General features: G+C 42.0%; 1 protein-coding gene across 1 annotated transcript; it reads right to left on the bottom strand.

Annotated features, from left to right (window-relative positions):
- Positions 1-541: 541 nt before the first annotated feature.
- Positions 542-10,878, bottom strand: nherf2 (NHERF family PDZ scaffold protein 2). Its single transcript, XM_085408702.1, has 6 exons — positions 10,225-10,878; positions 9,600-9,905; positions 2,930-3,121; positions 2,393-2,546; positions 2,092-2,312; positions 542-1,720 (listed from the first exon to the last, which is right to left on the bottom strand). The coding sequence occupies exons 1-6, from the start codon at positions 10,429-10,431 to the stop codon at positions 1,553-1,555; spliced, it is 1,248 nt and encodes a 415-aa protein (XP_085264828.1). The 5' UTR covers positions 10,432-10,878; the 3' UTR covers positions 542-1,552.
- Positions 10,879-16,268: the final 5,390 nt, after the last annotated feature.

The raw sequence follows: 16,268 nt of genomic DNA, 5'->3' as shown, positions 1-16,268 counted from the left end.
AAACCCTGTGTTTCAGTGTGTCATGGTCGCGATCTCCCCCGTGTTGTAAATAGTTTGGTGTTTTGTTGTAAATAAATAGTTTGTTGTAAATAGCTGTAAATAGATTTGTCGATACTTTCGTTTTGGGATTTTGGTGGTAAGCTTTAGTGGGGGGTTTTTGTGTGTTGTTTTTTTTTTTGTTTTTTTTTTTTTTTTTTTTTTAACGAAAATATCCCATGACGAAAGTATTAACAAACCCATTCACAACTATTTACAACAGACTATTTACAACAAACTATTTATTTACAACAAAACACCAAACTATTTACAACACGGGGGAGATCGCGACCATGACACACTGAAACACAGGGTTTAAATACATAGAGGGAGCAATCAGGAAAATGGACAACAGGAGGGAAACACAGCTGGGGCAAATTAGAACTGACGAGACAGGGAAACGTAAACTGAAAACACTAAGATAACACAGACTTTCAAAGTAAAACAGGAAACACATAACAGTCACGCCAAAAACAACACACTGACAACACCGAAACGTAACACGAGGCTTGTGGAGATGGCGACGTGTGCGACAGAGGAATATGACAACAGGAAGTGTTGGAAATGAATGATCTGCTGAGGTGACCCCAAACAGGAGCAGCTGGATGAAGGTTAGGATTGGCCTTGCGCATAAATGCTTGTCAGACCTGGATATTACAACACTACTGTCGCATTTTGCTCATATTATGAAAGTTTATTTCACACAGCGAGAAATAAATGGGCACATTGACAAGAAAATAATTTACAAAGCTAAAACAAGTAATCAGAGGCTACTTAGTCTAACTTTTAAATATTTTCTGGTGTAGAAATCACTGTGGACCATTTAAGAAAAGTGCTGAAGTGATTAAACATCATATATAACATTGCCCTGAATTCACATTTAAAAGTCACATGGTACCTAAGCTGAGATATTGAACACATATGGTGACTACCTACTCCAGGATGCCAGTCTGATGGCTTCATTTATAATTGAAAATAATAATAATAAAAAAGCTTTATCTATATCTATATATATCTATATATCTATATCTATCTATACACACATAGATATAGACATAGATATATACAGAGGAAAAAAAAACATTTATCTACAGCAAATACAGCAGGTACAGATAATATCATAGAGACATGAGAGCACTGTGCTCATGGCTGTGAAATTGCTATGATTTGATACACCCTCTGTGGTCTGGGCACCATAAAAACAGTAAATGATCTGCCAATCATCAAATGTCATTGTTTAATACAGCCAGATTCCTGACACATCCACAGGGCATGTCTTGGTCCTTAAAGACACTGGAAAGTAGACATATAGACAATATTATGCAATATCTTAAAATGATTTTATACACAGAATAAAATTTAAGAATATTACCACAAATGTTCCTTTCCTTATACAGTTTATCTTCTTGCACCTCTTTCCTTCTACATGCCTTTGCAAAGTGAAGCTATGCTCTTGCAGCAATCATGATATCAATCCCCACTTTGTTTCAGTCTCTTATTTTACCCCTTAATGGGGTCAGAAGTTGCTGAAGATCTCTTGTTTCTTGCTCCAGTCCATAGGGGGTGCTCTTTTCCTGTTGCGGCTGCCCAGGACCTTTTGCTTAGCCTCGGCAGCTGTTGGGCTAAGACGCAGACCGCTGTCCATAAAAGGGTCTGGAATATGACTGTCATCCTCATCAGGGATCTACAGTACACACAAACACACTTTCTTTAATTACACTATCATTTTCAGATCGTATTGTTGATCTCGCACATCATTTCTGTGTAGGTTCTGACTCATACAGGTCACGGTAGTCTTAGGAGCTTGAAAAGAAGGTGACTGTGCCTAAAAATCAAAAGGCTGAGAGTCCCAAGGTGAGGCCTATTAGGTCACCAGATGCACGGTGTGGATTCTCATCAGGTGTGAGTAGGGATTGAGGCTCCTGGAAAGGGATCTCAAGAGTGCATTATAAGTCCCTGAGAGTTGGTATTGTAAGCCACGCCCTCTGTTCAAAGAAGTCCAGTCACCTTCTTTTTAAGCCCTAAGATGGGTCTCATAAATAATTCCTCTCTCACCTGAAAGCTCATGTCTGAGCTGCTGATCTCTGACTGGGTGGTGGAACTTCTGGAGGACTGGGACGCTGAGCTGCCATTGGTACGGGACTTGGGAGACAGTTTTGTAATCAGGGAGTTTGTCATGGTGACGTTTATTATCGGTGCCTCTGTGGCAGAGAATTCAGTGGTTGGAGAGGGCGTAGGTGGCTCACTCTCAGGGGCTGGGTCATCCACACACACTTCTGTGAAAACCGAAACAATAATAAGCATCTCCTCTCAAGAACAAAAATAACTGTGTCTAATAGCACAGGCACTATTTAACCTTTAATGTGGGTGATAGTAGGTATGATTCCCAGTCTGTTAAAGAGCTCATCTGTCTCCTGGTCCACCACTAGGAGGCGTACTTCATCCCCTGCTGCTCTGATGAGGCCTACGACTTCTGAGTGCCTCAGGCCCTCTGTGGTCACTCCATTCACCTGAGACAGAAAACAAAAACAGAACAGCATTGGAGACAAAAACAGCACAATTAAAGAGCCTAAAGGCACGACACAGGACAAAGAATAGAGAGTGGCTTTAAAACTACGTAACAATCAAAAGGTATGAAAAGATCAAATCCAGAATGATTTGCATGAATTCCCTTCCTGCCTCCTCACACTTCCTTTACCCAACACAGAATAAAAATCTCTGTCCGTGAGTATCCCATAAGACTTCACTTTCTTTTTGCCAGTAAAAAACATCGCTTTCCCACACAGACCGACAGGAGCTGATGTTTTTATCCCAAAATTAACGACAAATAAATGAAGACTTCCAATAATCACCAGGTATTTAAAAAAAAAACGACTAAATGATTTTAGTTTACCTGCAATATTCTGTCTCCAGGACGCATGCCTGAACTCTCAGCAGGTGAGTCGGGATCCACGGCACGTACAAACTGTCCACGCTTTTTCTTATCGCTGTGAAGATTAAAGCCATAGCCTTGCTGTCCCTTTACCATCTGACACAAACGGGGAAGGAGCTGAACGGCTGGCTCTGGCGAAGGCTCTACCTGCAGCTATAAAAGAATGAAAAAGAAAAGCAAAGATTACTTTTACTTTTAACAAAAAGTAATGTTTAAATGTTTTCGATAGCGATGGAGAAGATACACATTACCACAACACTGGCCAGTTGAAACTAATGAGAGGTGAGGTCAACCAAATTAAATCTATTTCCCCTGAGTTTGTGTGTGTATGTATTAATGCAGTATAATCCTTAACATTTAACTCAATAATGTTTGATATACTGATAAGGCTTAACATTTAATAATGTTATAAGATGAATAATGTACAACCTAAAAATTTCCATTAGAGAGAATAACACCAATACTGAAGGGCAAGCAAACATTTTGAAAAGGTCTGAGGACTCTTTATAAACTTTACAAAGGATTTGGATTTTACAAAATAGCTGTCAATAGAAACCATGCGGTATTTAGTGTCAACTAAATACCGCATGGATGCCGTTTGATTTTGTGGCAATTGTTGCCTGGTTGTTATTATTTTTACTTGTTAAAAGAAAAAAAGAGCAGAAATAAGCTCTACCATGAAGCAAAAACTACTCAGGAGCCGTATTTGGGATACCTCCTCTTTCTCCTCTTTATGACATCATACAGAGCCAAGAGTGGGAAAAAAACAGCCTACTCTTGTCGGTCAGACAACCTGAGACGTTGGCTCATATGGGTTACTTTTACATATGCTGATAACACTGTTTCAGACTTTGTCCATGTTTAACAGAGACATTGATGATGAACCTTTGATTAAATACATGAACGCAGATTCGATGTAATAGACTTAAGGAGTTTATAATCATGTGAGATTCAATGCCTGGAAAAGAAAACGTCGACTATGTCAGCGTAGCTTGCTGTGATATGAAGTATACTATAAACACATTATATTTTATAGCAAATTATGTGATAAACACTTAATACAATATAAGGTTCGTAAAGATCCTTTATCTGAACTTACTCCACCTTATAAACTGGTGACTCTCAGTTTACAGCAATTAGCCACAACATTGAAACTGGTTGTCTGATAAAATGGGAGGTGGGTTTAGTATTTAATTCAAAAGAACATACTAGTGTCCTGTAAGAATTAACTGTGTGAAGAACTCACTATTCTTTACATATTTATCAAATATGTAACGTTTCACGCTGTTATACAGTAAGCAGCAGCTCCGAGTTCTTGACACAGAGGCGATCCTTTAAATGTGCAATATGTAGAAATTGTTGGTTAGGTTGATATTTTGTTTTTATCCAATCCTAATCTAGTTTGATGTCAAAATGTCTTTTTTCTAACAAGAAACAAGCAAAAACGTCACAGTACAGCTGCCCCAAGATATCATTTATAACAAGGCTCTTGTATTGGATTGCAACAGATTGTTCTGGGCATTCATTCATTGTGGTGTATCAGCTTTCAGTACAATGGTGTAATGACAATATGATCATATCAAATTATTTTTTGACATAATTCAGTTCTAATAAGTTTCACACGTACATTACGAGTCAAAATGAACAGAACAGACGTTTTTTTGCACACTTAAGATATTTTGCTATATGCAGTTTTACATTTCGTGTGCAAACTTCCACAGGTGTGGAGGTGAGAGTGTTAGGCTGTCTGTTTCTCTGGGTTAGCTCTTTGATGGATTGGCTATCACACCAGGGATCAGCTACAGTTGCCTCCACCTTTCGGTTGGATAAAAGAATAAGGTGGAGGTTTACCTTACACAATATTGCGGGTGCACTAAAAGTTGATCAGAAGGTAGTGGTTGCCAGGTTGAATTAGTAGTCTAAGTGGATCTGGCGAAAACACATTAAGCCCATTGAAGGGCCTAATCTCCTGTGACAAGAATTGGCACAGCGTATGACTCAGCTGCTGCTCAGACCTTGACTTTGGCTTATAGTACTAGGTACATGCTGGCTTTGTGTGTGTGTGTCTCTGTGTGTTTTGCACCAGTGACTTGTATTAGTCCTTGTCCTGAGGGTAGCATTTAATATTGACTGTTGAGTGACGCAGTTCTGACTACACCTTCATGGGTAAGCTGGCCTGAGGGCGTTGTGACAGATCGCTGTGCTCTCTGCTCAAACAAAAACTGAATGCAAAGCACTCACAACTCCAGGAGTAGCAAACATATATGAATAACTACAGTGCGGAAAGGTTCATCCCTGACTGTCAGCTTTAGCTAAGGAACAACACAGCAACTGTTTTTAAAGATCTCTGTTATATTATAGACGGATTAGCTGTATTTGTCATGTTGACCCAAAATAGCTGACACATCAAAACTGCAGGACATGCTTATCTGGAAATATCTCAACTGATCCATTTGAGGATCTAAAACTTTTCCTCTGTAGATAAAATATTTGCATATTATATTAATGATAATCAAATAGGCAGGTCAACACACAGAATTAATTGCCTGCAATGGAAAACACTGTTTTAGAGTCTTGCTTCAGGTTTAAAATATCTTTGTATTTTTGCTCTAATTGTCAGACAAAAAGTCCTTTTTGGGCTCTTGAAAACCACATTTTAATAATTATCTGACAATAAAAACAATTAACTGAATGGTAAACGCAGAAATCTGCACACTAACAGATGCTTTTTTCTATATCTATCCTATAACATCTAAGCAATAACAAATGATATATTGTTTTTAGTCTGAGTCTGAGTAATTGAACACAGCAAGTGGAAGCGAAGTGTGTCTGTATGCAGGTAGCATTTCTGTGACTAAGCCAGATCAATGTGCAACTGTAATACCAGCCAACACTGTAGTTATATTAGACTGTTGTATATGGGCATCTGCTTCCATAATAACACCACGGAGCAATGAAAATGTGTCTGTATTTACACGTACCATGACGTGAATGTCAGTCACAAGACAAATGACACAGAAGTGGAGAAATTAGAGCCACTGTGTCTGTGTATGTGATGTGCTCGTCAAGGGCATAAAAATTTTGTCTCTTGTGCACATCTGCAAAAAAGTATATGTATCATATACACAGAATTATCCTTCTGTGTAAATGATACAGGCAGCTGCAAAAAAAAGTTCAGGTCCAAAAAAATCCCAGATGTAACTATAATATAGAAAATCCTTTAGCAGCATCCTCCATCATATGTTTCCTGTAGCTACTCATGAGACTTTTACAGCAACAAGTAAGAATTCTGGAGCATTCCTCCCAACAAAACTTCATCAATATTTCTAGGATGCCAGGATTGAATACGCTTGTTCTGATCCTGTCACACAGTGTGTTTGGTTAAGGTCGGGACTGTAACATGGTCAATCCAGGTTTATTTTTCCCGTGGCATTGCCTCTGAGACCAGTGGGAGACACAAACTAAGCGTCTGGTGGTTACAAGCTAGTGCCCAGATAAATCTGTGCCGTGGTACCACTTGGGTAATAAGTACTTTTTAAATCATCCCTGACATTCTCCTGTAAAATTTAGATTTCACGGTTGCTTCATTATTTCAAAACATTTACGAGCTGAGGTAGCAAACAAGCCTTGGGAACAGTTGGGATAAAGTTCTGATAATGACATTGCTTTTGTGTGTGTGTGTGTGTGTGTGATGTCTTTATAACACAACTTTTAGAGATTTTGTTCGACTGGAAGACTTGACAACAAAGACTGTATGAAGCTGTATTGATTTTTGCAGCTGTGTTGCTGTGGGGTTGCTCACTTATTTTAGGTCTCCACAGGAGGTCCACTCCCATGGACAGTAGCAATAATTTGTCCCAGTTTGTTCTGGTCTTTAAAAAGATTTATGTAGCCCCTTTCAGCTACAACTCTATTGTGCTTTTCAGTTTTTGAGTTTTTAGACTTTGAATTAATTTGTAACTATCTTGTATCTTTAGTTTTAGTAGTTGTGCTTTGTTGTTTAGAGTCTTTACTTTAGAGTCTGGGTTCCCCTTACTTATGTTAGCATTAATCTCATATGGTTTTATGCTGTGAATATTTTGTTTCTCATGTGTTTCTCAGTTGTCTGTACTCTTCAGTAATTACCCTTCTGTGTATATATATTTGCGGGCTCCTTTTGTCTTTTGTGAATGCCTCTATTTAAAGTCCCTCATGGCTCTCAGTTTATGTTTTAGAATTAAGTGGACTGGATTTCTATATTTTTGCACCTTGTGGAGTTTGGCTTCCTAGTAAAAAGTTCATTTTTATGTTTACCTGGTTTACCTATGAATCCTGGATTTTGGTCCACTTCCTGCACTGCGTCATATTTTATTTTGTCTTGTATTATATTTTCACACTAATTATGTGCCTACAAAGCAACTTTAAAACATCAGAAATCTAAAAGAAAAGGCCCTTGCAAATGATATGTTAGAGACTCACATTGTTCCCTGCAGAGGGGGTGGCCACAGTAACACCTGCACAACATAATGTAAAGCTTAGTTAACTTTTAGTTTGAGCAGCTGTTGGCTGTGGTGTAACATTGATGTAGAGAGATTTCTTATATTTCATTTTATTCTTTATGCAAACCTTTTCCTGAAAATAAGCTGCTGTAATGGCCATCAAAGCAACAGCCGCTATTTGCTCTGCCTTGAGCTAAACAGATGGCAGTCTGACGTGAGCCACTGGCCTTAAAGATCCTGGTCCTCTTTGTTTATATCCCAAACAGCTAAATCTCTGACAGCCAGTTGCTGTTTATTTCTGCAGCAAGACTGACATTACAACGTCACATTGAGGTCTGGTGGGCACTTTTGGAAATTTTGTTTTTGCTCCATCACACACACTGAAATTTAGGACTTTAACCCTCTCAGGCTCAAATTAAACTTTTTGTTGCTAATGCACAACCAAGTCCTGCAGTGGTACTCCTGAGTAAAAAAAAATCATAAAATATGTATGTGGGGTAATCAGGTTGTTAGTTTTTAACTGTTGCAAATTGGCAACGCCCGCCTCAAGAGGGTTAAATGATTTTGTGTTTATTTTGTTAACAAAGAATTTACAACAAGAATTTTTTGCAGGCAGATGCAGTGCAGACTCTCACTGAAGCAAAATAAGAACTTTGCTAGAAGGCTCACATTTTTCGACTGTTTTAATGTAGCCTGTAGTCCTGCTGTACTTCACCTCATTATTCTCTGTATATAAAACAGAACAAAGTTTTAAGACTATTTCAACTACAACTTCACACTATATTCTCAAAATAAAAGTCTGTCTAAACAATAACTATTGTATTGTGCACTGTATTTGTCACTGGTGTTCAGTCAGGTGGGAAGAACCAGATTACATCAATGAGAGATGATGATGCTCAAAGAGACAGCACTCTTTAATTACAGCTAAATTCTGTATTCTAAATGTTCGCACCTGTCTGAGACAACAGTGGCTTAAAACTGATGTAACAATGACCTTTCATCATATTTAAGCAGATTCCTGAATCACAGGAAATGCTAAATATAGAGCAGTAATATTTGACAATGCATTTTGACTAGAGAGGAAAGTAACAAGTGTGTTTCTGCAAACCTGTGTGGGTGTAAGACTTCTGTAACACAGACTGAAATTTCAATGCAAACAGCCTCTATGTTGCATCATAGTATATTCCCTTACCACGCTACCCATGTGGCCCTATTACTGCCAGGCAAAGCATGCATAAAATGCTTCAAAATAATAGTTTTTCATTACAAAAATATATAATTATGATCAAGTTTTCAGGCATGCGGTCTCCCTATTTTTTACATTGATCCCCTGCATAGAAAAAAAACAAGCAATGAACCGAAACCATGGGGTGGAGCATTTTCACTTCTTGTGGATATCATCTCTGTCCAAGACAGCTAGCTCAATGAAACAGAAAGTGATTTAACCTCCCAAATAGTCCCCCCATCCTTTTACGCTTATCCAGTTAAGGGTTCTGGAGGGGGGGGGGGGGGGTGGAGCTTATCCCAACTGCCAAAAGGTAAGAAGCAGGGTACACTCTGGACAGATCACCAGTCTGTCACAGGGGTAAGACAGACAACCATTTGCTCTCACATCCAACCTTATGGACAATTTAGAATTACCAGTTAACCTAACCAACTGCATGTCTTTGGGAGGGATATAACCCACAGGAACACTTTTGATGGATTTGAACCCAGCACCTTCTTGCTGTGTGGCGACAGTGCTAACCACTGTGCCACTGTAAATGTCAGTCCAAGACACCTACCTCATAATTAATAATAATTATTTAAACTCCCACATACAATTTTATATTTTATGAAGAAATTCATGTACCTTCATCTTAATGTTTTAACCCCATTTAAGCGAGTTTCAGGAGGTCAGCCTTGTGATTTGTTATTGTTGGATTTTTTCAGTCTCACCTGTTAAGACAAGTCAACAGGCTTTCTAAAAGTACTTGTCTGAGACTGAATCCAGGCAGCTTGCCAGCCAAGTACAGATTAGTGCATGAGAAACATCAGGTCTTACACACTCTTAGCACATTAACACATTGGTTCACAGTAATCACATAGAATTATTTTGAAGACTCAACTGTTCCTCTGGTGCTCATAAAAAGTGTCTTGATGCTCACTCTTACCTCCGGGTCTGTCACGATACTTGAAGTCACGGAGGAGCTCTTGACCTTGCCTTGTGTGATCATGCGAGTGGGTGACTCTGCAGCTGGATAATGAAACACAGGAGTGTAGCTGGGCGTCATGGGTGAATTAGCTCTGGGAGAGATGCAGGGTGTCTGCCCAGGAGAGGGACGTGGGGAGAGGGTTCCCATCTCAATGGCCAGGTCCTCTGTGCAGGCCAGGCCATGGCTGCGGAGGTAGTCTTCTGTTTCTCTATCCACCACCAACAGTCTGGTGCGGTGGGGCACCTCACGGATCCTGTTCACTACCTTCAGAGAGGAGAAAGGAGTAACAGCAAGGAGTTTCATATATATTAAAATGGTTAGATGTGTCATTCAGTCTAAGCTGTTTACAATGAACTGATCAGCTCATTACATTTACATTACATTGCACAAAGGCAAAAAGTCATTCCCATCACAAAAGGCTCACACTGACCCATTTTACAACCCCACTCTCTCCTACTCCTCAGGCAAGAGAAAGTGGTCTAACAGGTACTCGTTGCATATGTAAGGGTTCATGGGCATTCCTGGATCATTTCAACCAAGCAAACACATGAAAATAAATATAAATTACCGAACCAAAACTCACTTGATGATGAGTTTCATTCTCTACATTCTCTCCGTTCACCTCCACCAACCGGTCACCTGGTCGCAGCCCGGCCAGGTCAGCCGAGGAGCCGGGCTCGACTTTGCGGATAAATTGTCCTCCTCTATTCCGCTCGCCATGCAGATGAAATCCATAGCCACGCTCTCCTTTGACCAAAAAACACAGCCTTGGTCTCAGCTCGATTTCCATCCCAGTGCGTCAGTAAAGGAGGGAAACAGGTTAGAAGGTCTCGGGAGAATAAGCAGGTGCTTTGCCTAAGAGCTGTGGAAACGCACTGGCTTTTAATCCAAAGTGGTTATGCGCTTCAGTGACCAAAAGATCAGCATCGCTTGGCATCCTGTGAGCCTTTAACTAATCCACAATTGTTCTGATGAAACAAATTAAAATGTAGGCTAAAAGTAATGAGTGCTTAATCCATCGTGAAATATCCAGAGCTGCAAATATGAGCGCACAAAATTGTGCAGAGTGCGCGTAAAATTGTGGTTAAAAACCCCCCCCCAACAAAAAACAAAACAAAACAAAAAACCACGGACAAGGACTAAGTCCCGTCCGTGAAAGGAATAATCCAAGAGATCAGAGATTAGAAAGCTGCTCCTGGCACGCAAAACTTAATTCTCTTCGACAGCCGGGCGTGTGTCCTCCTGTCCCACCCGGTGAGAGTGAGGAGGTGTCAACGGCACACGGACTATCCCCCTTAGCGCACACCTGACGCCGCGCTCTCCAAGCAAAAAAATAAAATAAAATAAAATAAAATAAAAATTATATATATATATATATATATATATATATATATATATATATATATATATATATATATATATATATATATATATATATATATATATATATATATAGCTTGAAAGGAAACCTTGTTTAATCAGTGAGAGCAGGCGTTTGAAACATGCTCAACAAGTACTGAAAGAGTTCTTCTGAGGGCATTTTTGTCTTTCACAGCCTCCCCAGAGAGACAGAATCTTTTCCAAGTAGGTGGAGTTGAAACACGAATAAACTGTGACCTGAGAAAGGAAATCTGCCTTATCCGTCCTTTAGCCTTATCTTTGCCGGAGATCTATAAAAAGAAAGTTGGGTAAAAATGTTTCGTGAAATATAAGCTGTCCTTGCGTGACGTGATAGCTGGTGCACGCGCATTTATCTCTTTCAAAGTGAGTCTTTAAAGAAATTCAGGACAGTTGACGTGCAAGGACTGAGAACCTGATCGGTAAATATGAGACACTGACATGGTAAATATTTGCATAGGCAACAGTTTATCTATACTAATCGTGTAGGTTTGCATATAAAATCATCCGTGACAGACATAGGTCGCTAAAGCAGATCTTCCCTTGAGCAATCAAGGAAAGAACATTATTAAATCCCACACACGACATATCTGAAGATAGGTCTATCTTCAGATATATCGTCAGATATGTCCATCACATGACATGTAGACATGTCATGTGATGGATGCATAAAAAGAAACTGCTTTTAATAGTAGTTTTTTTTCTGGTGTTTTTGTGTGTGTTTTCTCTCATCTCCCACAAATAAACCCCACAATTTATGCACATGCACATTTTTAAAAGCTTTGATGGATCCGAACTTCCACATTCCCGTTTTATGAACTAGAAGCAGATTCTCTTTTTTTTTTTTTTTTTTTTTTTTTTTTTTTTTTAAATGACATCAGAAACAGCAGTATGCGACATTACGTGATGGCAGAGCTTCAGTTCATCCTTTGTCTTTTTTTTTTTTTTTTTTTTTTTAATAAATAGGACAGGGGGAATGAATGAGAGAAAGAGGGGGAGAGAAAGAAAGAAAACCAAAGGGGAGAAGAGACGGTGAGAAGGGGGGGGAAGAGAGAGAGAGAAAAAAAAAAGAACTCCTGGGTCACCTGTATGGAGAAAAAAAAGCACCATCACAATAAACTAGCTAGTCATAGATATCAATATTTACTAAATAATAAACGATATTGTGCAGCACGCAAGATAGACAGCGCACAGTGTGCTTTGAGGCAGCAGCCAAGAAAGCTTTAGTCCGCGTCTGTGAATACCCATGTGTGCATACCTGTGTGGATCAGCATGCTTGCATTCCAAAGGTTTCTCCATGTAATGATCTGCTAGGGAGTGTGGGGGGGCCACAGCCCCGTCCTCCAGGGTGTGAAGCGGGTATGGAGGAGATCAAAACTCCAGACATCCAGAGGCCCCCAGAACACAAGAGACCATGGAAGACCAACAGAGGGGCAGCCGCGCCACTGTTCCAGTAAGAGCTGAGGAGAGTCCCAGATGAGGGCTCGCCCAGCAGCCGCGGAGCAGAAGCCAGGGGGAGTTGCAGTGACGCGCCCGTGAGCTCCGCCGGCCCCCAGCTGTGCCTGAGTGACCGAGCCCCAGGCCGAGAGGCCGGGGGCACCCCACCTCCAAAGGGGCCCGAGCGAGCCCCAGGCCCCAGGCCCCGACAAGCGGCCGCCAAGGAGTGAGCCGGTGTGTACCCGGACGCCCACCCCCAGACACAAAGAACCACCAACACACCGACACCTGAGGGAGTCCGCCACCGGCAGGGGAAGTGGTGGTGGGTGGAGATAGGCCTCCAAACCTTGGAGGGCCTGAGGTGTCCCCAGAGAGGTGGCGTCTGATACCCAACCTGACATATAGACACAGACATACAGGCACACACAGACACAAACATCCATTCCCACCCTCATGCTCTCATATGCACTCACTCCACACTCAACCAACGTGGAGACAGACATAAAGAGACGCTGTACACACAATCACACTCCCCAAGCGTACTCTACAAACCGGGTCTAGGTACCCTTGCCCCTGGAGGGGGGAATTGCACCCAGACCCAGGTGGTGTTACCCTTTTCCCTGCGGTGGGGAGAGGCAGACCACCCCGACTCCGCAGCAGCAGGGAGGCCCCACACCCCAGACCGCAGTCGGACGGCCAACTCCTCCTACTAGCCCTCCCGCTCCAGCAGGCCGCAGAGAATGGGGGTGGGAGAAGACTCCAAACCTCCCTCCACCCGCTCATTGTAGTGTTGATGCATATGTGTTCTAAGGTGCAATTAAAACCCAGGAGGGCTTGGAGCTACCTGCCAAGGAGCAGCAGGTAAGCGCATAGTCCCTCCTGCTAGCCCTCAATGACTAAGTGTATTTAAAATTGAGAGGTGGGCAACGACGTCAGGGGTGAGGTATACACCCTGATGGTGATTTGGACTCCGTGATTGTGCCCACCCCCAAGATCCTATATGTATGTGTAATGAGAGTGTGAATAATGTGAATGTCTAAGTTGTGGGATAAAATTGAGGCAGAGGCAGCCAGAAGGGGACGGGGACGGGGGGGGGGGGTAGCCTCCTCTGCACCCTGGTGACATACCCCCACTCCAAGGCCCTGCATGTGTGGGTGGTTGTGGAGGAGCGGGAAGAGGGAGGCAGCTGGAGATGGGGAGGGAAGGAAGGGAGGGGCAGGTAACCCCTCCCTGGGGCCAGCTCCCCCGCTGACCCCAGTAGGCACTCCCACCCTCCGCGACCCGCCAGGGAAGGGGGGTCCAGGCCCATCAGACCGGGGCCCAGTGCAGTAGCGCCCCCCGGCTCCACAGAGCCCTGGACAGTCCACCCAACCCCACCACAGAGAAAACTGCACCCACCCCACCATCCACTCATCTTCCAGACTACATAAGACGGTAAACGCCCAGGCTGAGATCTTCCTCCACCTCTCCTGTATCTCCCCCTCCTGCAGAGAGTTCCTGAAGAGAAGAAAGCTCCTGCAAGATGTGACCATCCCCCCCACCAGTTGAAGAGCCCCCCAGGCGGCTCGACGCACCGGCGGCACCCTGCTCCAGGGCCGGGCCCCCATGCACCCACCCGCCCACAACCCCGGCAACACACCAACCAGGACCCAAGCCCCCGAGGCCCGGCCCGGGCCCCAGCCCAGAGACGGAGCGCCCCCAGAACCTCACGCCCATCCCGGACCCACCCAGGGGCAGCCAGGTTGCCAGGTCAGTAACCCACGTCCGTCAGCACAGACCCTCCCCTAGCCCCGCTGCACGCAGCCGCGAGGAAACAGTCACCTGAGAGCCAACAGAGCCCCCAACCGGACGTGACCGCTACCCCGGGTTGAGCTCCCCAAGGAAGATGCCTCCGGGGAACCCCCCGACGCCCTAAGCCTGTCCCTACCCCCTCACCAATCACAACAGTGAAGGCGGGACCAAACTATGACCCCCCCACCCCCACTAGGTGATGGAGCTGATAAAAGGGGCCCAGAGCAATTGATCTAATGTGGTGGCAGAGGCTGTGTCAAGACTAATGTAATCTAATAGATAATTTCTATATTGGTTAGAATTAAGATTATTTTTATTTTTCCAGTTCATGAGGACTGTTTTCTTGGCTATGCATAGGGCAGTGAAGATCATATGGGCTATATTCTTTTCTGAAGTGACATTATCTAAGCTGCCCAGTAGACACACTAAGGGGGAAGTTGGGATGTTACATTTCAGACACTTTGATAAGTCTTCACATATCTCGCGCCAAAACTTTTGCACTGGTGGACAGAACCAAAGAGCGTGGATGTAATTGTCTGGTGTATTGCCTTGACAGTGTGAGCAGTTGTTGGAAGATGTAAAGCCCATCTTGAACATCCGATGACCTGTATAGTGCACTCTATGAAGTATTTTGTATTGTATTAATTGCAGACTGGGATTTTTAATTAATTTAAAAGTTTTTAAGCAAATCTGAGACCAGAAGTTTTGGTCTAGGTTGACTGATAAATCTGCTTCCCACTTTGCAGTAGGAAGGGATATTGATTCATCTAATTTAGAAAGTGTTCTGTATATTTTAGATAATAATTTGGGGGATTTAAGAGTAAGAAAATGTGCCGCACTTAGTGGTGTTTGTAATTCAACTTGACTGAGGTTAAATTTCTTTTTTACTATGGATTTAATTTGTTGATATTCTAAAAACCTTGTCTTGTTGATCCCATATTGTTCAACTAGTCTGTCAAATGGAATAAATTCTGTTCCCTCTAATATATGTTCTAAGTATTTAATTCCTTTACAACTCCATTCTGGGAAATTAATCATATTATTGTTTTGTAATATGTCAGGGTTATTCCAGATAGGTGTGCGTTTGCATGGGATTAATGAAGAAGCAGATTCTCGTCTCAAGTGCACATCTTAAACTTAGAATTAAAACGTTTAACTTTCTCAACAACAAAAAAGCCCCAAGAAAGCAAATATTTCTGCACAGTAACGATCAAACAGGCAAAATAAGTGAACAAGTGAACTGTAGGGAGGCTTCTGTAAACACACCTGACTAATAATATAACTGACCCTTAAGCAAGATGCTCAGCCAGCTCTGGTTAAAGACATCAACTAAATCACTAAAACAGACTTCAAAGTAGCTTCGAGGTACGTGCATATTTAAGACTTACATAGTGTTAAGTTCTTACATTTTTTTAAACCTTCTGCAGAAGAAATATTGTTACACAGGTGTAACTAACAAGCAAGTCTTTTCACTTTAAGCGGTGAGTTATGGCATGCAGCATACATACAGTTTTATCTGGGCGCTCTGGTTAGGTCTATGAGCAGGCTGATAGTGCAGTCATTAATACTGTTACTTTACAGCAAAATGGTCCTGTGCTCAAACCCATAGGGGACTTTTTTATTTTTCTATTTGGTTTCTCAGAAAAATGTTGCATATAAGAGTTTCACTTCCTGCTTAATTAAGTTTAGCATGTATAGTTAGAAATAAAGCTTTCATAGGACTCTCTGCATTCATGCGAAAAACAAAGTACACCCCATGTTTCAATAGTGTGTAGATCTGCCTTTAGCAAGAATAACATGAAGGAAGTGTTTTCTGTATAAATGTATCAGTTTCTTTCTTCTTGTGGAGAAATTATGGCTCACTCTCTCTTTACAACATTCCTGCAATTCATTGAGGTTTCTGGGCATCCTTCGATGCACATCTCTCTTAAGGTTCTGCAATAGCATTTCAATTAGGCTTCAAAGTTCTTTGACATCAACATCTTCTTTTGTTTTTCAGCC

Source organism: Rhamphochromis longiceps, linkage group LG6 (assembly GCF_057381845.1).
Source record: "Rhamphochromis longiceps isolate RC_006_pf linkage group LG6, R_longiceps_female_GT1.1, whole genome shotgun sequence".
NCBI classification, from domain to species: domain Eukaryota; kingdom Metazoa; phylum Chordata; class Actinopteri; order Cichliformes; family Cichlidae; genus Rhamphochromis; species Rhamphochromis longiceps.
This window is presented reverse-complemented; position numbering and strand designations above follow the sequence as displayed.

Coding starts and splice junctions, on each gene's coding strand:
- nherf2 (XM_085408702.1), bottom strand. CDS start 10,431: ATGGAAATCGAGCTGAGACCAAGGCTGTGTTTTTTGGTCAAAGGAGAG. Junction 3,122..9,599: donor GTATCGTGACAGACCCGGAG/GTAAGAGTGAGC, acceptor ATTCTTTTATAG/CTGCAGGTAGAGCCTTCGCC. Junction 1,721..2,091: donor GCTCAGACATGAGCTTTCAG/GTGAGAGAGGAA, acceptor TGTGTACTGTAG/ATCCCTGATGAGGATGACAG.